We start from the raw sequence: 23,100 nt of genomic DNA on the forward strand, positions 1-23,100 counted from the left end.
CTTCATTCTGTAGACAATTTTCTTATGTAAAAATAACATTACTTTTTAATGAGTAGTAAAATGAATGTTTTCCTTCTATAATTACACATGCACTAAATTCATAAATTAACACACAGCGTGTGCAAAAATATCCCTTTATTTTGCATTTCTGCTGTTTTCTTGTTTTAGATTTAAATGTGCCTAGGTTTTAATCATGATTTTAATTACATACATAATCTAGGGTTTCGTCAAAAAACATTCATTCAAAAATATTTTTCTATGTACAATAGACGTATATTTGAAACTACAGTTGTTAATTGCATTAATTGCAAAAAAAAAAAAAAAAAAAAAAAAAAAAAGAGTTGAAAACATATTTTTAAACACAATAGTACACATTCTGTCATTTCAAGGTTAAGCAATCCTCAAGCAAAGTTAAATTGTTTTGTTTTGCTTTTGAAAAATAATGTGAAAAATGATTGAGAAAATAAAGATTGTATTTCGTTTTAACTCAAAATCCTCGAGATGACTTATGTATAATTAGAACTATGAAAAAGAAATAAGCAGTAAATATGCATGCTTCTCCTGACAATTCGAAGAATAGGAGGAGAACAGCTTAGCTGACATGACGTTTTATTAGATCAGCTGCAAGTAGCTGTGACGAGGGGGAGAATGAAATAAGCAAGGACATAGGCAAGGATCACTCCGATATTGATCCTCAATTCCACTCTGAGTACAACAAGAACTTATAACTATACCTCGACAAAAATCCTTAGATTTACTCTCTGTCTTTTATGAACTCTCGCAAATGCTCAATCCGGATTTGTATATATCAATGATACCTTGTATGTAGTAGAAAAGGAAGTTCACTCCTCAGGAATTAAATAATAATGATAAAAGCTTAGGAAAAGAAAATTCACTCTTTGGATTGGCAACTACAATAAAAAAGCGAGGTATAAACAGCTACGTATTAGCATCATGATTCTAGGATATTTCTCCCCAGGATTTTTGCCCCCTGGAAAGTATATTTTCTCACTCTGAGGGAAGAAATACAGCGAAAATGACGCCGAGGGCCATGTCGGAAATAAAGGAACTTATGTTGCGCCACAAGAATATCCTTGCAAATCTTGTCAGAAAAAAAAACTACCCTATAGAGTCGTGCTTCAATTCCTTAATGAGTCAGGTGGCCTTCGTCTCTCAGACAGGTATATTGAGTTTTTACCCAGAGTCACAAAAGTTCTAAAAGTTGAAGTATTACCACTTACTTTGTTTATTCAAATTTATTTTCTTACGTTCTTTCTTCCTCTTTCCGATACCGGTAAAAAAAAAAGGTTCAAAATCATCATTATAAGAAAGAGTATTCATTTAATATGAATGCTATACATTTAAATTGAATTAAAATGCCTTCGTTTCAAGTTCTTTTACGTAAAAAAAAATGAACTACAGACGACTTCAACTGAAGAAAGACCCATTTTAAAACCGTAAGAATAAGTACAAAAATAAATATATGCTATAATATATATTTTATGTATATTTTTGAGACGAAACTTCCTAGGGAAAAACTTCTGCAGGTTGAAAATTCCCAGGCGAATCTTCCGGTCACCTAGCATAACTGTTTATGGCCAAAGATGAGAAAAATGTTGAAATACTCTTGAGGTTACATTTTTTTTAAAGTATATGTTGGCAATGTACAAGATATTACTGTGCTCACATTCATTATTTCTCCATGTTTTTAAAATTCAAACGTGTTTGCGAGTAAGGAGCACTATACTTTATTTAGTGATCTGTTTCAGTAGATAATATGTCGTTGATCAAAGTAACTAACATAATAGTACTTTTATTTTTTATTTACACTCACGAGGATTTAGACATTTTTTCTATCTTTGCTTATAACCATACATGTAAATCTGGTGTGTTATTTAGCTGGCCCGTTAATTTGTAATTGGTAGTATCAAGAAGAAATTTTCTTTTCTTTAGCAGTTGTCGTTATCATTCAATTCTTGAGTAGTGAACATTATTTCATAAATAAATTCAGTTATATTCCAAACGTGTTTGAACATCCGTGTGTGCTCAAAATAGACCAAGCTTAACCTTGAGCAATTTTTGCAGAGTTAAGTTATAACTGTAAGTTCTTGTTGGACGGGGGGTCGACATCGGAGTAATTCTTGCAGATTTTATTATCCTTTTCCTTGTCACATCTGATTGTAGCTGATCTAATGAAATGTCATGAGCATGATTATTTTCTATCCTCTAAAACATTCTTCAAATTGTTAGGGTTACCATGTTGATTTTCGGTTGCTTTTTTTAACATGCCCATTCTAATCTCGATTTTCATCATTACTTATAACTTTTCAAGAAATCTTCAGTATAAAAGTGGATTACCACATCTATCATGTGTATGTACAATGTACATTATATTTATTTCTAAGAACATTTGATACTATAATCTTAAACTCAGAGAAAAATTGAGGATCAACATCAGAGTAATTCTTACCTATGTCCTTGTTTATTATCTTATCTTCCCCCCTCTCTTCACAGCTGCTTGCAGCTGATCTAATGAAACGTCATGAGAACTAAGCTGCTCTCAGCCAAAACATTCTTGAAATTGTCAGGGTTATCATGTTGATTTTTGGTTTATTTTTATTCCCAAATTGCACACGCAAAAGTTCCATCCGTTCTATGTTATATTTAGTAGAAAAATAAGTTCACTCCTCAGAAATGAAATAATATTTATATTAATAATTAACCAATTATTAATATTACAACCCTAAGGGGCCTCCTACTGTATACTACTATAAACTAGTACCAGCAATTATATTAGCCATCAATATATAAATACATATGTTCAGATAGCTACTACAAAAACCCATGTCCTTTTCGCTATCATAAAATTTTCATATATGAGAATCAACATTGATGAAAATTCTAATTTTAGATCCAGATAGTTTCTTTTCTGATTTAAGAATTATTAATTTAATTTGAACTATTTTTCAGCAAAAATTATAAGAACCAGATATTGTAGATTTATTGTATTTTTCTCAGTACTAGAATAGACACGATACGGGATTTTTTTAAATACAGCTCTTACCATCTTTCTTGTCCAGATACGAATATTTTGACTATTTTGGGTCAAAACTGCGGCTTTGGCCTGCAATTTTGGTCGTTCGGCAGTTATCCTCAAAAATGTAACAGCGGAACCGAATTTTCGGTTTTCCCAAGATCCATCACTTGTGCCCTTATATTTTAGATATATATTTTTTGTAATTTATTTGCGTACCAACAATAATTATTAGGTTAAGTGATGTTGGTACTTTCTATTTAATGAGTTATGTAAAAATAAGCATGACTTGGGGAATATGAGAATAAATAGGACAGTCAATGCATATTGTTCTCTTATTTAAAAAATATTAAAAAAATAAGATAAGGGCCATTCATCTGTGGAACATCAGAGGGAGAAAAAATAATCGAACTTAGTGAGCACAAAATTTTAATTAATGTATGCAAGAAAAGAAAATATTATAAAGTTATACAGGGATATTTTTTATATTAAATGATAGGACAAAGAACACTCTATACATGTAACGCGCACACTATTTCCCCGTCCTAATTTTTTGACCGACTGAAAGCTATTTTTTTTTTAATGGGTAGAATGATTTTCAAATGAAAGATATAAAACAATAGTAGAATGAATGGCGTACAGGTTGTTACCTTTATTGTATCTAGGAATCTATTTGCAACAAGAAAATAACGGGGGAAGTCAAAATCAAGATTATTTTAATATTTAATAGTTGTTCGAAATTATTTTCAACAATTTAACAAAAACTAATTCAAATTCCACCAATCAACGTTCCAAAACTGATATAGGAGGAAAAAACAGAAAAGTTGACTCTAAGTAAATTGTGATTTCTTGTGTTAGTTTCTTAATAAATTGATTAAACGACTGTTTTAATTCAATTCCCACTTTCAATTAATAACTACTCTGCTCATTATAAAATAGATTTTAGTTGGTCAAAAAAAAAAAGGATTGAAAGAAAATAAAGTATCCCTTTGATAGGATTACATACATTAGAAGTCGGATATCTCAAACAAAAGAGCCCTGTTCAGAAATCCTGGGAAGATAGGGAAGTGCATAAGTCTATTGTGTACGGCTCGAAGGACCCGTTCCAGCATGACTAGGTATTAAAGCAAATATATGTGTGAGGGTATTTCTTTTTTTCAAATTTGAGTTTGATGTGAAATTTTATTTTTCATTTAATAAATAATTTCGATTGCTTAGACTTTTTTGTTTTTTTTGAAAAAAAAAATCGAATTTGGTTTTTTTATCTTATTTCTTATCTTTATTCGTGATTCATTGGGACACACACTTGTGTTTACACTTTAGATTTACATGTCCTCTCTATAAAAATGAAATAATAATGACGACAGGTTTAAAAAAAGGAAAAAAACTGTTTAGGTTGCTAGCCAGAAAAAAAATCGCACGCTAAAAACTACTTAAGATTTACAACCCTAATTCTAAGGTAGTTGGACAATTAGATTTCACAATCCAATAGTTGGATTATTGTCAATCTAAGAGTAGGGTTATTCAACCAATCAGAACACGAATACAGTAGAAAAGTAGGCAAAATTTTCACTATTGGAAAAAAAAAAAAACATTGTCTCTTCTTGCAAAAAATAGCCTTCTCTTTGCAAATTAGAGTTATTCAACTTCTATTGTATTTTCTTTAAAGGTATTTTTTGTGGGTTTGCGAAATTCGGGATTCACCTTTGCTTGTCGATATTATGTCCTTAAAAACACTTTGACAACGTGGTATAACTTTTGCAGATCCACCTTCAAAATAAAATAGCACAAAAACATTTAAGATTGATATGAAAACTATGTTTAATTTTTTTTTTGATGGGTATTCAACATATATGGATCGTCAACACAAAGACACTATTGAACAAAGGGCAAGAAAATCCGAATATATTTAATTTATTTATAAATATCTAATAATAGTACTAGAAATATGTCCCAATATTTCATGGACATATTTCGGTCTATTAGATACTTTGTACCAGAGTATTTGTAATATTGTTTACAATAACTCCATCTCACATAGAAATCGTCTTTGAAGTCCATATACATCTGAGGTTGGCAAACTACGGCCGTAAGGCCGCATGAGTCCTGTGAATGCTTGCAGCAAATAATGGTAAACATTATTAAAGTGAATAAAATTACTCCAATCATATAAATTAAATTTAAATGTTTGTCCAGGATTCACAGCCGAACTAATGAATGGATTTGGGTGAAATGTTTTATGTAGATACTGTTTTGGTAACCATTTATTGGCCTTCAAGGCCATGGCATCCTTAAAATAGCATTGATCTAAAAACAATTTTTTTGAATAACTTCTTTTTTTATATAAAATAAATAAAGACCGTTACAATTCTAAAAATTATTCTTGCTGGATGTTTTTTAAAACGGAGATTATAAGATTTAGGGAAGAAGAAAGAATAAGACGAAAGATTTTTGACCATAACATGACAATTGTACGAATAACAGTTTAACTGTCGACACTTGAATATTTTATGTTCTCGAAACCTTATAATCTCCTCAAAATACAGCGAGAATAATTCGTAGAATTTGACGGTCTATATATACATAAAACAGAAAAGGTGAAAATTAATTTAAATTTATAAATGAACACGGGCAACCCTTGGCAACCTACTCTAGTATGGATTTTAATTTATTTAACCAAAATAAATTATTCTGCCACTCAAATTATGGCATTGCTTCAACATTAAAAGTATCAAAAATGCATCAAATTTTATATACCTAAAACAATGAAATGTTGTTCTTTTTCTTTTTTTGCAAAAGTAGCAAAGTGCAAAATTACTTAAAAAAGTTGACACTTCCAGTGTACATGTAATCACAAAGAATCAAAAAAAAAAAAATCAAATATTCATAGCTCTTCTCAAAAAATGAAGCATTTTAGAAAAAAAATCCAAAAATCTGCAACGCTTCACAAAAAGTTAAACTTTTCGGGAAAATGTTTCAAAAATCCACAGCTTTTCAACAAAAAATTTCAAAAATTAACAACTATTCAACATAAAATTTTGAGAATCTCCAGCTGTAAAAACAAAAAAATCAAAAATTAAAATATTTAATTTTCTAGTAAAAAACAAAAATTCCTTTATTTGATTTTATAACATACATTTTAGCCCAAAAAAAATATAAGGCATATAAAAAAACCCCATAAGTGTTATTTTTATGATTTTAGTCCCTCAAAATAACTACATTTTTCCAAAAGGGATTAAAAAAGCTTTATATATCAAAAAAAGGTTCAACTTCTATTGCATAATGACTAGAGTAGGTATCTCTGGCGTTGCCCAGGACATTAAGAAATTAAAATTAATTAAGAATTACTCTACTTAATATAAAAAAATAATAAAAACTGTAAAATTGTGATAATTATTTTTGCTGCATGTTGGTCTTTGCACCCTTTTTTATAAGGAGATGGATTATGTTGGCCCAGTGTTGCCGGGGACATAAAGAAATATACATATATAACTCCGAACTTATATATTTTTTCTAAAAATGAGATCATAAGAAAAAATAATCATGATGTACTATCGTTCGTTCTTCTTTCATATTATTGTAAAAAATCCTTTGTCTTATTCTCTTTTCCTTTTTTCTTTTTTCTTCTCTAAATCTTATAATCTTCTTTTAAAAAAAGTGTGCAAAGATACATACCCATATTCAGCAAAAATCATTCTTAGAACTTTACGATCTTTATTTTTTGTTTCATAATAAAAAGTTATTTGTTAGTCAAAATATTTGTTTTTTTTAGAAAAATACGACTTTAATATAACATGTCCTTGAAGCCCAAAAAAGTCGTTACCAGGCCCATTACTTGATCCTTAAAAGCCTACAAGAAAAGTTTCAGTACAATTCATTATTTGGGTTAGGCCTGATTTCCGGGCAAAGACACACATACAGACATTTGCATTTAAAATGTAGATGAACACATTTAAACTTATGAAAATCATAACTGATAGGTGAATTCCCCATTCTCCATACCGTTCGATATTATAATATAAAATTTAATTAATATAATCTTTGCACTAAACATTGAGTAAATTTATTTGATTTATGTGACTTCACTTCACTTTGCCGGGCCTTTTAAATGGAATCCTGTCTTTAATTATGATGAACATAAATTTTTGTCACTTTGAAGTTCCCTTTGCGGATTTATTCATACAAATGAAAGATAATTATTTTAAGAGTTCAAATTTTGATAGTAAGAAATATCATCTTGCTTTTGTGGTGACAAAAACCACATTTTTATGCTGTTCCTAGTATAAAAAAACTATTTATCTACCTGAAACTTGTCGTGAAGAGCATCCACTCTTTCCGCCTGTTGAAGAGCTTCGGTTTCTGCTTGATGACCCAGAGGATGAGAGATGTCGACTAGAGGATATATGTGGAGAGGAATGAACACCATTTTGACTAAATAAATTATCTTTTGTCATCTTAATGCATGCTTTCGTAAACATTTGAATTTATATGAAATTGGCAGAAAGTTTAGTTTACATCTCTGAAAAAACAAAAACAAAAAAGCATTTGATTTTCGTATAATAAAGTAATCTAATGAAAAAATATTCATAAATAAGTTGTATATAAAAATGTTAGTCGACTTGGAAAGTTAAACGCGTCAACAAATTTTTATTTTTGGGTGAAGATGGTGTGCTATTGATTGTTTTTTACCTCGAGAGCCATTAAAATAACCTTTATTTTCTAAAATGTCTGTTTTTGCGGTTTACAGAGATATTATTATTTAATTAATTATTAGTGGTAGGATCTGGCATTGCTCGACTTGGACAAACGTCCAAACTTTACTATCATAATATAAAAAACAACTCAAAACAAATCGTTTGTGTTACTCGCCATTTTTCATGAGCACACTCACATGAATATTTAAACGAGAAAGAGTTTGATCTTTTTTTAATATGAGCTGATAAGTACAGGATTTTACACTTGACCGACCGTCCGGGAATGTCATTTTTTTTCTTTGGGAAGGATAATACAGTGGATATCCTGCCCGAACGGGCATGTGGTCCAAATTTATCCAAACCAAGTTTGTTTTAACATATGAAACAGTTATATTATCGTACACTCATTAGTTTTTGCATTTTAAATAACACATTTACATATCCACATGCAATAATGGAATTCAGTGATATTTATCAAAGAATAACACTCAAATAATTATCTAATTTGGTTAATTGTGTAAGGTCTGGTTGGGGCCAACTCTATGGGAAGGTTTCAGACTTTTGAAGATTTCTGGTGCCTTATATTTCTCAATATATTATGTTAATGTTCTTTCGCTAATTCATGGGTCTTGTTCAATATGTATAATCAATCACGTCTAATTATATTATAATTGATAAAGGACAATTAAGTGATTATCACTTTTTCCTTTCCAACTACGCTTGGGTTTATTTGTTTTTCTTTTATCTTAATATATATTACATTGGTGATAGGTATTCTATAAGCTTAAACACCATATTGCCATTTTTTTACATTGTCACCTTTTCTTTTTTACTTGCTATTTTTTCTTACTTGAAATTTTGGTAACTTATGATATATACTCGAGTCAAAGGCTGAGTCAATTTTCAAATATGATAAAAAACCAATTCAAACTTATATTTTTAGGCGTCCGTTTGATTTTTATCACTAGATCTCATTCCCAACACTTTGAAGGATTCCAACTAATCAACGTGGTCGCTATTATGATATGACTTTAAAAATTGAGGCTCGATATTGTTCTATCACTCGTCATTAGAGTCGATTTCTTTTATATATGAAAAAAGTTTGGAGGATTCTGAGACTTTTGCTCCAAGATACAAACTTCATTCATCTTATGCCTTCCTAATATTTAGGACTTAACCTTTAGAAACAACAATAGAAATATCTATACTCCGTCTGATAATGAAGTCATTTTTCATCAATGAAAAACTAGAACAACATTAAAAGAAATAAACAGTCAAAATATAACTGAAAATTGTTAGTAATTTATAAATGGCTATTGAGCATACGTAACCAGTGTTGATTGGCATATCTACAGAGAGGGGACCCAAAATTTGAATTCGAATGACTGATTTATGGAAAAGAATTTGGCAATATTGTTTCCACAGAAGTTTGTGGGACTTTATGGGATTGTATATGGCTATTATTGACTTCTTGATGTTGTAAGCTATCGGCTAGTTGCGTAATAAAAACAACTAAAATCTACAGGTAATTATGACACTTTAAAATCTTTTGAAGGAGAGCATTTCTAACAAGAACATTGTTTAGAATTACACCAATGTCAATCCTTAGTTCTATTCTAAGTCCAACAGGGACTTTTAACTATAACTCTGCACCAAATCTTCAGTTTTATTCTTCGCCTTTAACTCACTAGTGATTACTTTATACTTAAATGTTCTCTCTTCAAGAAAAAAATTGTTAGGATAACAGCTTTAAAAATAAAACCACCGTGCAGGTTGGAAGTACAAGAGTATAGGGTTTGTCTATCGCCATACTTTCTACAACTCTAGCTTTACTATTACTATAGTGATACCAAAGTAGTAACACATTTAAAAGATACGATGGTGCATTAAAATTGTATTGAAGCGTATGTATGCAACGCCAGAGAAAAATTTAGGATGTTAATGACGTAACTCTCTAAAATTAAATTAAAAAAACGATACTAAAAATGTTTTTTCTTATATTAAAAAAAAGAACTGAATTCGATTATTAAAAACTCCACTCGAATCGAATCGATTTGACACAGCCCTAGTATACATAACAACATAATGTTCTTGCAAATATTGACTACACCTGATAAAGCTAATTATTTAACTTAAATATCCAATTTACTTAGAAATACTCTCTTAAAAATTAGCAAATATAACAGATTAATTAGACATTATATTTGATATACCTCAAGTCATCTATAAAATAATTATATTTTCCAAGCAGTATAAATGCTTATCTTTATATTTAAAAAAAATTACTTTAAAAAAACTTGTTCTATTTAATTTTTTTATAAAATTGAATTTATTTTTTAACTATGTAAAATACTGCAAATTTCAATTAATTATAGCATTTTTTTGTTGTTGCAACAACCATTGTATTATTAAAAGAGATTTATTATCTAAAATTTACATATCACAATCTATTTTTGCTTTGCTTCTCTCTTCAGAATTTATTTGTATATTTTATTAGGGAAAAGGAGTATTGAGGGGACCTCAGGTCGTTGCTCAAGATTCATGTGGTCGAATGAAAGCACTCCATTTTTTTGTTCATTAAAATTCTAAGGAAGAAGAGAATAAAAAAAACAACAAGGAAAAGCAAAAAGGAGCCCCCAAAGAGCAGAAGCGCGCTCATTTGATTCTAAATAGGACCTCCAGAGAATTAGTAACTTTCTTGAGGTCTACCAATGCTTTGAATAAAGGTAGTATTTTACATTTTTAGTATTTTAACGCGTATACAAACTCTTCTGCCCCGTGTCAGTGCCAAAAAAGGCTGCAAAGACCATTGGCATCTTCATCCATACTGATTACAGTAAGAAGTATACAGACAGCAGGAACCAAAACTTCTGCAGCAACAATATGGCTGACTTCTGGCCTTCCTCCATGTGGCCCTCCTACAGCCCTGACCTCAACTCCCTGAGCTTTGAAGTTTTGGGTGTCTTGGAATAGAATGTCTGCTACACCTTTCATCCTAATTTGGGTTATCTCCAAGCTGGCATCATGACAGCGTGGTACACCATGGGCATGACCTTCATTGTCACTAGATGCAAATATGTTCACCGGTGTATCGAACAAGTTACTACTTGTGAAGGAGGACATAGTGAATAGAAAATATAGCTAAATATAGTATTTAAACATATCACAAATTGGTTTTTGAGTTATTTTTTTTCTTGATTCCATACAAATGTCGTTCTTTGTAATTTAGTCATGCTACACTTAGAAACATGGGATAAAGACAAAATTTATTTGTTTTGATTGTAGTTGTGATTTGGTTGCATAATGAAACCTTATTAAATAATAACGTAATTAAATAGCATGGTATGTTTTGAATCCCCACTTTCTGCATTTAAGATTTGTAATATCATATTAGGGGGGAAGGAAACTTTAAAAAAATCATGTGTAGGAAGTTATGTAACTATAAGGTGCATTAATATTTTCTAAGGATACAATATTATTAGAAATCTAAAAAATATTAATTGTTACTTTCTATGGCAAAAGGTCAGAAGCTTTTCAGAAAAAAAAATACAAAATTTAATCAAAAGGAAAGTCATCATATTGGACTTTTATTCCAAGTACATCATTAAAAATGTGTTGTTCTTCCTTTAGCACGTAGGAGGAAGATGAACAAAATGATTCAACATTTGTTTTCAAAGAGGTACAAATTTGTTAGCATTCAATAACTTAGGTTATTTGTGGCAACAGAAATAACATCTCTAATTGGCTTTACATACCTAGAATGTCTCAAATATATATATATTATTTTTTTTTTTTTTTGGGGGAGTTATGACGAGGATGAACCCAAGAAAGTGATTTGAGAAACCTTATTATGACCCTTTATTTGTTTTGTTTTTCGATTAATTTTGCAAGGTCTACTCTTAGTATGTTATTCTATTCTAATGGTTTCCACAAAAACATTTTGCTTGTGAATTCAGGAGGTCCCCGCACTGCGTTATTTCAAACACTGCAGATTTTGCATAACTAAGTGTTAGGAATTATTCTGACTCTCTGTGTACTTCCATTTTGTTGTGTTTGTTTGTTTTTTTATAATATGACCATAAATTATAAAAAACATCTTATTCAGGTTAAACAAGAATGTTTGTAGCTGTTGATGAGTTAGTTCATACTATGCCTATATATTCATTTAATAAAACTGTACAATTTTGCATAAGTGGAGGGTGCGTGTCTTGTAAGTATTTGAAAAGTATTAAAGCTTTGGGTTATTATACAAACTCGCAATTATAAGATTACTGAAGAGATATAAAATCAAAAGGTGGGAATCTTATAAAAGTATCCTGGAATCTTTTGGAAATTGTTATTGATATTCGGGGAATTTATGTTCCCAATTCGGAGAACCCTAATTTTTATATTGAAAAACTTTTACAATTTTGGCACACAGGCCAACAATTATGAGTAGAGATTTTATAATAAAACTGGACACTAATAGGGACTCCTAACAGAAGCACGTATGTTCGGCTAAAGAAAATACTTTGCTCTATCATTAAATCATATGATCTCTATGACGCAGCAGAACCCGTTTAATTTGATACCTTATTTTCTTCTGAAAAATCCTCCAACTTGCATCCTCAATAATTGACCTATTTCTATTCTTTGGTATACAAAAGCAATAAGTTAAGTCAACTAAAGTAATCGATACTAAAATATCCGACCATAAGGGGCTCTACATTAAAATTAATTTATCAAAGCTATTTGCATACAAGCTGGAGCCCAAGATGCCGCGAATAGGAATAGGAAAATTGATATTATTGAAGATATAAATAAAGAAGACATTTCAGATCGTGAAAAGAAATTCAAACTGGATCAAATCTTTTGAGATTCTGACCTATCATTTAGAACCATATTAAAACGGAACAACATTTGAGACTTATCTAAATCAAGGCTACAACGTGGTATGATGGACTTGTCAATAATCCTTGCAAGTTGATAAATATCTGAAGATCTTTCATAAATATGTCAAGAAATTAAAACCTTCCTTTCCGAGCGGTATGAATGCTTCTATTGTACATCACTTAAGAAATGTTCTAGATGTACTCATCGATCTCCATACTTCTGCGGAGAACAAAGATGTAATTTGGACCGTAGATTCACAATTCCTCCAGATGAGAATAATTTCATCAAGAATCATTTAACGATACAAGAAATCACAACTGCCGTGAGTGAAAACGCTGAATCTAATAAAATTCTTGGACTATCTGGTTTTTAATTTTTTTTTAAATATATTTTTTAAATTGATAAAATTTAATTTTATTACATTTTTACGAAAAGATAATGAACACCTGATATTTTTCTGAATATGCGTCTTATGGGAATATCATACTGATTCTTAAAAAAAAATAAAGATACAAAATTTGCGACCTCTTACTAAGCAAAACTGTATTTACAAGATTTTTACAAATATTGTTTTAAATCGCATAAACAACGTCTTGGATAATATTTTACATGAATCTCAGAATGGTTTCATAGACATAGTGTAATGGACTGCAATCCTTTCACGTGTAAAGAAAGTAACCAAGAGCTGTCGTTGATGGCTGGGGATTTTGCCAAGGCCTATGATACTTTATTACATGAATACATTATCAAAACGCTGTATAGAAAGGGTTTTGGAGACTATATCATTCAAATTGTCGGTGCAACTTTAGCAAGAAATAGAACAGCCATAAGGTATGGAACCTGAACAGTTATTTTGAGAATAAAAGGGGCGTTTGCCAGGAGCATTCTCAGTCTGAAACAGTTTTCATCCTGTGTTTAGACAAACTTATTGGCGATATTCACTCAGAAGACACGATAAAAGTATTACAGCTACCTGACAGAACATTAAAATGTATTTGCTATGCAGACGACCTAACTCTGGTGTTTTCAAGAAGTCCTATCAAAACACTAGAAACAATTTTAGAAACATACTTAAAAGTTTTTCTGACAAATCTGGTCTTTTTGTCAATGAAGAGAGAACCGAACTTTATTATCCCTATAATATCCGAAAAATGACCACAATTTAGTTTTGGAAAAAAATCAATTCTTAGGGTCATGGGTTGGTCCTGATAGCATGTTCCAAAAATGACAAAGAAATTATCTCAAGGAAAGAAAAATTTTAAGCCACTACGCTTACCTAAATTTATGTACATGGCATAGAATAACTGAATGGAACACGTACATTGTGCCCAAAATCACCCACTTGTTGTGAATATCTTGTTTCTGTCCGCTTATATCTTCGGAGATTAATGTAATTGAAGATTATTTCCTTACAATCCTAAAAAAAGAAAAATGTTCAACTCAAAGAACACATAATCCAGTAACATATGGTGGCCTAAAAGGGATATTATTTACTCATTTTTGAAAATGCCTCAACTCCAACTGGATCAGGAAATTGTGAGACACACAACACCTTCTGTGCGTCCAATTGATCCCCTTTCCAGTTACAAAAGTATTAAATACACTCTCCACCCATATTGGGGCCCATCCAAAGTCTTCGAAAAACTGGGCAGATTTTCAGCAAGACTCATAGAATTTTGTGATGGGTCTTGGGAAGTAATCAAAAAACTTGAAGTCTCCTTGGCATGGAAAATACCTTTGAAAAATTGCATTAGCTACAATTTTACATTGAAAGTATCCTCAGATTTAAAAGAGTCAAACTGTCTTGTGCAAATCAAATGGGTTTTTTCCTTCTATAGGTCGGTTTTAGTACATTTTTTACCAGTACAGCGACCAATACTTCCGTTTAAAATCAAGATCAGTACTTTCTCCATCTGGTACGTGAGAATATATCTAACACAACCTATGCTCACTCCTTTCATTGCTTATTTAAGCTGTCGCAAAATCCCAAGAACTCCATTGCAAGGCATCAACCCCATTATAAATAAGTATTTAACCGCTCCTGAGAAACTGTTTAAGTACAGTGTACTTTCGGTTACTCTTGAAACACCCGGAAATACTACAAAGACGGGAGAGCAGATTGTTTTTTCTGCGGTTTAACAAGAGAAACAACCTACCACATCGTATGAGAATGCAGAAGATTGATGGAAATATACAGTGGATTACAAACCATCATTGAAGAGGGATTTGCCCTCCAACTTTCGAAAATGATTTTTATCAACAGTAAACGACGGAAAAATTGACTCAATAATTACAGAGGCGCAGTATATAATATATAAACTACGCACTACAAGAGACTTTGGTAGCATTTGATCTATATTTAGTTTGTATTTTAGGACTTTAAGTGAGATTATTTGTCAAATATTATTTTATTGTCATGCACCTATCAATAGTTTTTGGGGATTGAAACGTAAATCTGCATTGTAATTCATGATTCCCCATGTTGATTTGAATGAGCGTGTAGTTTTTGTTGTATATTTAACTTGCTTTATTATTATATTAATGTAATCTGTATTAGAAAATTGTTGAATAAAACTGAATCCCCTTGTGGCCAACAAAAAAAAATAGTCTCTTTTATATGTTAGAACGAATTAATGGTTTTTACGAGTCAATCGACATTTTCAATTACTTTTATTACCAGAGTTGTAAATTATATAATCTGCCAATATCTTAAAAGATAAGCCAAAAATTGAAATGGTAAGTCTAGCTGTCAGAACGTTATAGTAGATCCACTACAAACAGCTGAGTGAGGAAGGAAGAAATTACACTCATAACCCCAACCTCCAAAATAAATAAATTCCTCAGTGTAACAATCCGTTATTCATGGGCAGTAGAGTCTACCGTTTTCTGTTTAATATTTGTCTCTACTTGCACAAAAACATTTTTTGCTGCGGACAATTAAAAAACTGACAATTGCAAAGTTTGAAGTCTTTCAGATACAAAAAAAAAAACACGCGGGGAGAAATTATTCTTTGTCTGTAGGTTTGCACCTCGTTCGTTCCGGGAAAAGAAAATATAATTTTTGTATATTGAATTCAATGACGATTCCTAGATCAAATGAAGTAAATGTAATACTATAATGTTTACTCATCCTTAACCAATGCAACTCCATCTGACCAATTAAACGAACATTAAAAAAATATTTGGGTCAAAATTGGCCCTTTTTAGACCTCTTGTGCTGTCCCAAATATGATATGAGTAAAAACTTTATATTTTTAATTATTTGGTTTATCAAAGCAAGTCCCGGGACATCTGCCCCCGACGGGGAGCATCATTACTGCTAAGGGCGCATACATTAATGATTATGAGCGCTCAGACACGCTTCTATTTATAGTATTAATTTTGTTTAAATGATATTGTTGATTAATGAGTTATATCTTGTTGAACTTTAAAATTCAAAGTGTTCAGGTTTTTATGGACCACTCGGTAAATACAAATTATACACAAAGAACTCTAAGTGTATAAAAAATAACAATAAGAAGAAGCATCTATAACTGAAGTAGGATAAAAAGAAAACAAAATGACGTCAATGTACTTCCATGTATCGTAATATTTTGGAAAGTACAAGAGGCCTAAAAATGGCCAATTTTCACAGAAAAATACTATTTCTTCCAAATTTATATGGCCTATATCACACATAAATGCCCAAATAGGCCTACAAACTTTACCATAGTCTATTTTTTTCTTCCTCCTTAACAGAAAAAATATTTGTGCAGGGGAGACAAATATTCCCATCTCAAGAATTAAAGAATAATGATAACGGCTTTGGGCAATAAAAAAATGTTTAGTTTGCCAACTGCAAAAAATATCATTTAGGTCGTATGTTTTACAACTCTAGTCATTTTTAACTACTTTTTTTACAGATAAAGAGTAACTATTGAGAATCGAGAATATTAAAAGTGAATATAATATTCAGTTAATTACTAATTAATGTTAGTGTTTGTTTATTAAAAATGGTGTATACCCTCTTAATATTTATTTGCAAAAAGAAAGTAACTCTTTAAGAAAATTAACTGCATGCAAGATATTCCGATAAATAATCTATGGCTTAACGGAGTGGATTATTTCATTGGTTTGTTTATTCATTTCATTCAAGCTTCATTGCAAATGATGGTTTGTTTATTCATTTCATTCAAGCTTCATTGCAAATGATGGTTTGTTAATAGATCGATATGGATTTGTGAAATGTTGTGTTTTAAAGAGACAGTTTATCACGAAGATATTTCCTTTCACGAATATGAAAAAACAAAAGTTAAATAAAGTTTAAGTGATGTTGACTTCTGTTACTAACAAACAGAGTAGATAGAACAAGGTTTGTTTACTTTATATTTGGGGGTTTCCCCCTTTCAATTAAAACTTTTATTATGGTTAAAGGCCCATATTTAATATACATGTTGTGGCAACGTGACTTCCTCTTTCCAAAAGGGAATAATACAAGTTTTATAAATCAGGAAAGTTTTTTTGTTTTTTTTGTCTCATAATGATAGTATACATTTAAAGTTTGTTTTGGCATAGTTTTTGAAAATCATATCAAATAGATGACTTCCCTTATTAACAATACACTGAATATAGCGAACTTCAATATTTTAATACGCGGTAATTTTGTTCCATTTTTTTTTTTTTTTTTGTTTCTCTTGAAATTACTTTTCATTGACAAGTTTTAGAGCAGGATTATCAACCTTATAAATGTAAAAACACACTTTAGAATAAGTAATCAGAAAATAACACCAATTCTAAAAATATATAATAATTACTCGTACATTTTTTTTTTTTGTACAAGAAACTGCCATATACCATATTGCGATGATTAACTATTGATTATTTATTCTTGAAGTTACTATACATTACGTAAATTATTTATCAGAAAAGAAAGAAACTCAGTCACCAGGATATTTGAGGTCATTAAGAAGATTCCATACGGAATTGATGCTTTTAAATCAGACTGGCCTCTCCTCAAACCTCTTTGACTTCTACTCAGCAGCCTTGAATACCAATGACACGGTATTTTAATAGCTGGAAATATAATATTTTAGCAATACTGATGGAAAAGGTTACAGCAGTTGATCGATCAAAACAAAACAGAAACTAAACATGGGCAATACAAGATCAGTCGTTGTATTGAGGGATTTAGGGAACTGTTACATTTAGTTTCATGGTACAAATGTATATAACTGTTATAATATGTTTTTCAACCTCTTTTACATAATTTTCACATTTGGCTTAAAATCCATTATTGACCATGACATTGAAATTGCTACCCCAAACAGTTAAGGCCCACAGGTTGGGAACCATTTTTTAGAGGGATGGTTATATTATGCTTAAAGCTGCTAAATCAATTTAACCACATATCATAATAGAGAACTAATGATGACTAGTTTTTTTTAATAACATCGGTCAACAAGATTTAACTTCTTTTTTTTAATGAAAAATTTCATAGATAGGTAATCTTCAAGCAAATTGTTCTCTTCTAGTCTTGAAGCTATAAGCTCTGATTTTTATTTAGGCAGGCTCTCTAACAATATCATTCAATCGTTCTTGGTTTATGAGTTTAGGCTCTAAATTTGTATTTCGTAAGTGTAATCTGGATCTGCAGATGATCCGGAAACGCAAGTGGCACCTTCTGGACTTTTAATGCCATTTACAAATATAATCTAGTATGTCATTTGGGGGCATTGGAATGGTCAATGAATCATGTTTTAATGGTGTTCGTCATCATAAGGATTTTTGGCTCCCTCCATATAATGGGTACAGTAAATTGCATTGACGATTTTTTTTTTTGTTAAGCTAATCCCGTAATCCATTTGAACAACCTGAACATATATGAGGTGGAGGCCCTGGTTTATCTTGGTCGCAGAAATAGCACCCAAAATATAGCTTGTATATTTTCCTTATATCGAGTGCAATAATTAGACTCTGGGTTATAGTTGGGAAATGGCTGCGTACATAACAAAAATTGTCTGTAGGATTTTTACAATTTGTAGCTATGTTGACTGATTTGAGCCCATGATACTTGTAGATCCATTTTTTTATAAGTAGACTTTATCATATTTATTAACTCATCACAAATAAATGAGCAAACTTATTAAAAAGAAAATTAGCTTCATCTTAAAAACTATACATGCTAGAAGAAATATAAATACAGATTTGGAATACAGTTAAAAATGCTGTAATATACACTCAAAATTATAAATCCAGTTCCAATTACCCAATTTGGACAGACTACACAATGTATAACCTTTGAATGACATTCAAATCTAATGAAACCAGTTTAAAATATTTTGCGCCACTATCCATGGATTAATTTGTGCAAAAATAATTTTTCAAATTACGAAAATGAATTGAATACGTTGTTTCTTGTATATTAGAAATTGAAGGAGTTAATGGATTTTCAATAATCCCACCAATATAAACTCAGGAGATACATTGAAATGATTTTAATTATTTACAATATTCTGTTAAACCATTGGCAAAATTTGTTTTCAACGGCAAACGCAGGTACTTCACTTCTCCTACTCTTAATAGTGACTAACAGTAGTTCCAATAAAACTTTAGAATAACACCTTTAGAATGAAACTATGACCCCCTCGTTACTATTTCCGCACCCTGATTATTACACATAACAAAAAGTAAGTTATTTTACCGGGCCCTGTGAATTTTAATAAAATAGATTTTTATGTTCTAGAGTAACTTTGAAACCCATCTACTCCTGTCAAACCTCACATGACATTAAAAAGTATTCTGATTTATTTATACTACAATATCCCATTTATTCCAAAATTAGTTAGTTCGCGGTTTGCTATAGTTTATAATGTCTCATTTCAAGACCATTTTGTGAAGTTACAAAAATAAAATGGGCACTCGGTAGAGTGAAAGCTTCCACCTAAAATAAAGTTAAGTTATGTATCTTAATTTGTCCTAAAGTTATTTTCAAGTATGCATTTTACACGCTTTGTGCTACCTTGAGCTCTCAAAATTTCATGGGCTATTACTGTGTTCATATATAATCTTCGTACCAAGTTTTATCAAAATCGATCCGTAACTGCCATCGTAATCCTGGTAACTAACAAATAGGTGTAAAAACAACTTTGTTGGTGGAGGTCAAAACCAACACTTTCATACAAAATGAATAAAATATTAATCCGTACGTGTCTATAACAGTCCACATTCAAAAAGTGCGCTTTATCAAAGGAACTGAGAAGGACTATTAGGAGTATTGTTGTAAATATACTTAGCATTAATTTAAATAAAAAAACTCAAGATTTACCACACAAACAACGATGGTACAATCTTTGATACTATTTTAAATTTGCCGTAGAATATAATCAAATGTTTAAATTCTAGTCTTGCCAAAAAAATTGTATTTTATTTATATGAGAACAATACGTCAAGACACAGTTTTGGAGCCATGGACTTTTTAATTATCACTAAAACAGTTACTGCTACCTGCTATATGAATTAAAGGTTGGACAGGAGTTACAAGTATTACAGCAAAAGTTACAGTCCTATTTAGCTTGAAACGAAGATCATAAATGGTTACGAAAAACGGGCACTAAATTTTGCGAGTGGCTAAGGTCAGCCTAGCACAAATACATAATCCACAATGAAACATATTTAGGTACAGAGTTCAAATTGGTGTCATTATGTAGGTTTAATAAAAATGCTTCATATAGTAATAGAAATCAATTAAGGAAAGCTGACCAATGGCAGAGATTTACACATTTTTATCAATTTCTACCAATTTCCCATTCTGGTTTGTTTTTGTTTTTCAAAGATAATCTTGGAAAATAACAATTTAATAATATTTTTTGTGGGAAGGTTAGTTTGCACCTTTTCGCTAAGCCCCGGAAGCTTCTGTTCAAATCCTAACGGGAATACTTCCATGGGGTGTTTAGTGATCACTAACATAAGAATATAAACCTTTATCATTTAACAAATTGAATATTTTATTTCATTTGGGAATTCATAATCTGACATGGTAATTTGAGAAAAATATGAATAGTTTTGTAGACTTTAGAGAATCGACTATTTCCTTATTAATAAATTATTATTAAACAAGACATGCAACACACAGAATAAGACCCTTTCAATCGTTCTTTTTCATATTCGTCATTAGAACAGATAAATAATTAAAAGAACGCATAAAATACATTCTTCGGTACCTCGACAATTAATTTGAGAGTTTCTTAATAACTCAGGAACTAATTAAGTATCATCCACAAACATTTGGATACAAGATGTGTGCAGGGTTCGGGAGCAAATTTGTCCGGACAATTTAACTTCATTTTAATACACTTTTTGAATAAGATGTTATTATATTATTTTCATACTGGCATCGTCGGGGTCAATGTGAGAACTTTTCGCAATATGCAAACCTGACGCCAAATGGACCGTACAGAGCTTAATGTAAAGTTCCAAAACTTTGCTGATTTCTCACCCGAGAACATGTACCCTTCTTCATCTCCTGACTTAAAACCCCTCAATTACTTTTGTTGAGGCGCACATCGAGGCCCTCACAAATGCAACCCCACGTCGAAATATGGATTACCTGAAGTCTGTTATCTCCGAGATCTAGGACAAAATTGGCAATGCCTGTAAAACACCAAATAAAGGATGGCATTACTTCTAATGAAACTTTCCGTTTTTGAACCAAAAAGTTTTGTTTTTGCAGCTGGAAAAAATTGCTTCCTCACTCTGTATGATATATTAAGAATTAATACTGAAGATGGAGCCAAAATAAGATACATACAAGGTATTACAAGGGTTTTTGGGATGGATAAACATCCTTGAGAAGTAAAGGAGGCTTACAGAGAAATTTATTAGACGTATAAGCTTTCCTGTGAAACATATATCGTAATTTTAGATGCCCATCACTAACATACATTGACAATTTGATTTTAAGTAGTGGATTTTCCACATTTTAAGGTTGAGTTACACTAAAATAATACTTAATATTATTATTCATGTATCCAACTATGAATGAAGTAAAATGTAAAATAATTTTTACAAGGTGTATATATCTATTTAATAACTACTTTATACGAGTACAATTGGATTTTTGACAAGTTTGAAATAAAATTAAATTAAATCTCACCTTTGACTTATTTTTATAACCGAATGGAAACAATGGAGTTGTTTTGAGAATTTATTAAATATATATATATATGTATATATATATCGTGGAAAATCTATTTTATCGGAGGAGTAACTACCGATCACGATATTTAACTCACACTATAACTAAATTTACAATAAATTAGATTAGAGTAAAAGTGTGTAAAAAAAAATGATATTATAGATATGCAGTGTGCTTGAACAACAACGACAATGAAAAAGCGTAAGCTTTTTTGAGGAGTTGGAGAGCCGCATTTTCGTTATTGCTTTTTCTTCTTTTTTTTTACGAAAAAAAGGAAGAAGGAGAGGAATAAAAGTTGGAGTAAAAGAAGAGGTTTACAATACTATATCAGAAAGAAAACCTTGCCGTGAGATGGCATTAATATCAATAACAATCAGAAAAGAAAAAAAAATCCAGTAATTCTCTTCACTACTTTTTGCAAAGTGCGTGTTTGTCTTTGAGCATGTAAAACAACACACGCAAAACTTTTCATGAAGAATTGAAAAATATAAGTAGGAAGACGCAGATGAGGATTGAGGAAAGTACATTTGTAGCCCGTTAAGATAAAGGCAAGTTAGAAGGATTTGTCCCAAAAACAAATGTACAGATGAAATTTGTATTATTCCGCGAATTGATTATTATTTACAAGTTATTCTTATGAACCCTTAAAGTAAACAAACATCAGACAATATTTTTCATAATATATAGGGTAGGCCAGCAAAACGTGGGTTTTGGAACTTCCTGTCCTAATCACCTCTCTAAGGGTTCTCGTGTATAAGGAAAATCCTGAGACGCCCTTCGCAGTCCTTCTGATTATCCTACCAGCCATGGAGAAGTAGTTAGCGAAGCGATTCATCAATTTGGTGGGGTTCTCCTTGATCGTCTTCTACAAGCTGGACAGGAACTCCATATACCTCATTAAATTGTCCCTCCACTTCCTGCGTCCCTGGAGAGATCTTTTCCATCATTTTTCATCTTGGCCACATTGAAAACAAGGCTCCTTGAGCACTTCACAATATTTATAACATTCCCAATTCAACTTCAGTGTCTAGGAGATCTGAGATGCACCCGCTTTTGGCTTCTTGCTCACTCATAATTACGAAATGTTAGTTATATTTTGTTTATGCACAAAGAATGGTTGAACCAGAATATCAAAACTAAAGTTGTCTCAAATATATCTCTGAAGTATTGAGCTGTATGTGCATTTATTTGCCCCGTAACAAAAAAGCAAGCCAAAAGGGTTTTTATTCTAAACGAGTTTGGATCACATTTATATTCTTCAACGACGAATATTCGTCAATTTCTATATACAAATTATTCTTGTTTGTTGCAAATTGCACTTTAAGTAG

General features: G+C 31.0%; 1 protein-coding gene across 2 annotated transcripts in view; it reads right to left on the reverse strand.

Moving 5' to 3' along the window:
* The window catches only part of LOC121114275 (serine/threonine-protein kinase NIM1), a 110,263-nt gene extending 88,298 nt beyond the window's left edge, over positions 1 to 21,965 (reverse strand). Inside the window, exons 1-3 of one of the 2 annotated variants that reach the window (XM_040708194.2) lie at positions 21,731 to 21,962; positions 7,338 to 7,553; positions 4,739 to 4,804 (exon numbers count right to left, since the gene is read on the reverse strand). In XM_040708194.2, coding sequence (XP_040564128.1) covers positions 4,739 to 4,804; positions 7,338 to 7,512 — 241 coding nt within the window. In that variant the 5' untranslated portion in view covers positions 7,513 to 7,553; positions 21,731 to 21,962. Of the gene's footprint in view, positions 1 to 4,738; positions 4,805 to 7,337; positions 7,554 to 21,730 lie in introns of both variants that reach the window. The other variant, XM_040708195.2, reaches the window with a different exon arrangement.
* Positions 21,966 to 23,100: the final 1,135 nt, after the last annotated feature.

The sequence above is a fragment of the Lepeophtheirus salmonis genome, chromosome 3, assembly GCF_016086655.4.
Source record: "Lepeophtheirus salmonis chromosome 3, UVic_Lsal_1.4, whole genome shotgun sequence".
NCBI classification, from domain to species: Eukaryota; Metazoa; Arthropoda; class Copepoda; order Siphonostomatoida; family Caligidae; genus Lepeophtheirus; species Lepeophtheirus salmonis.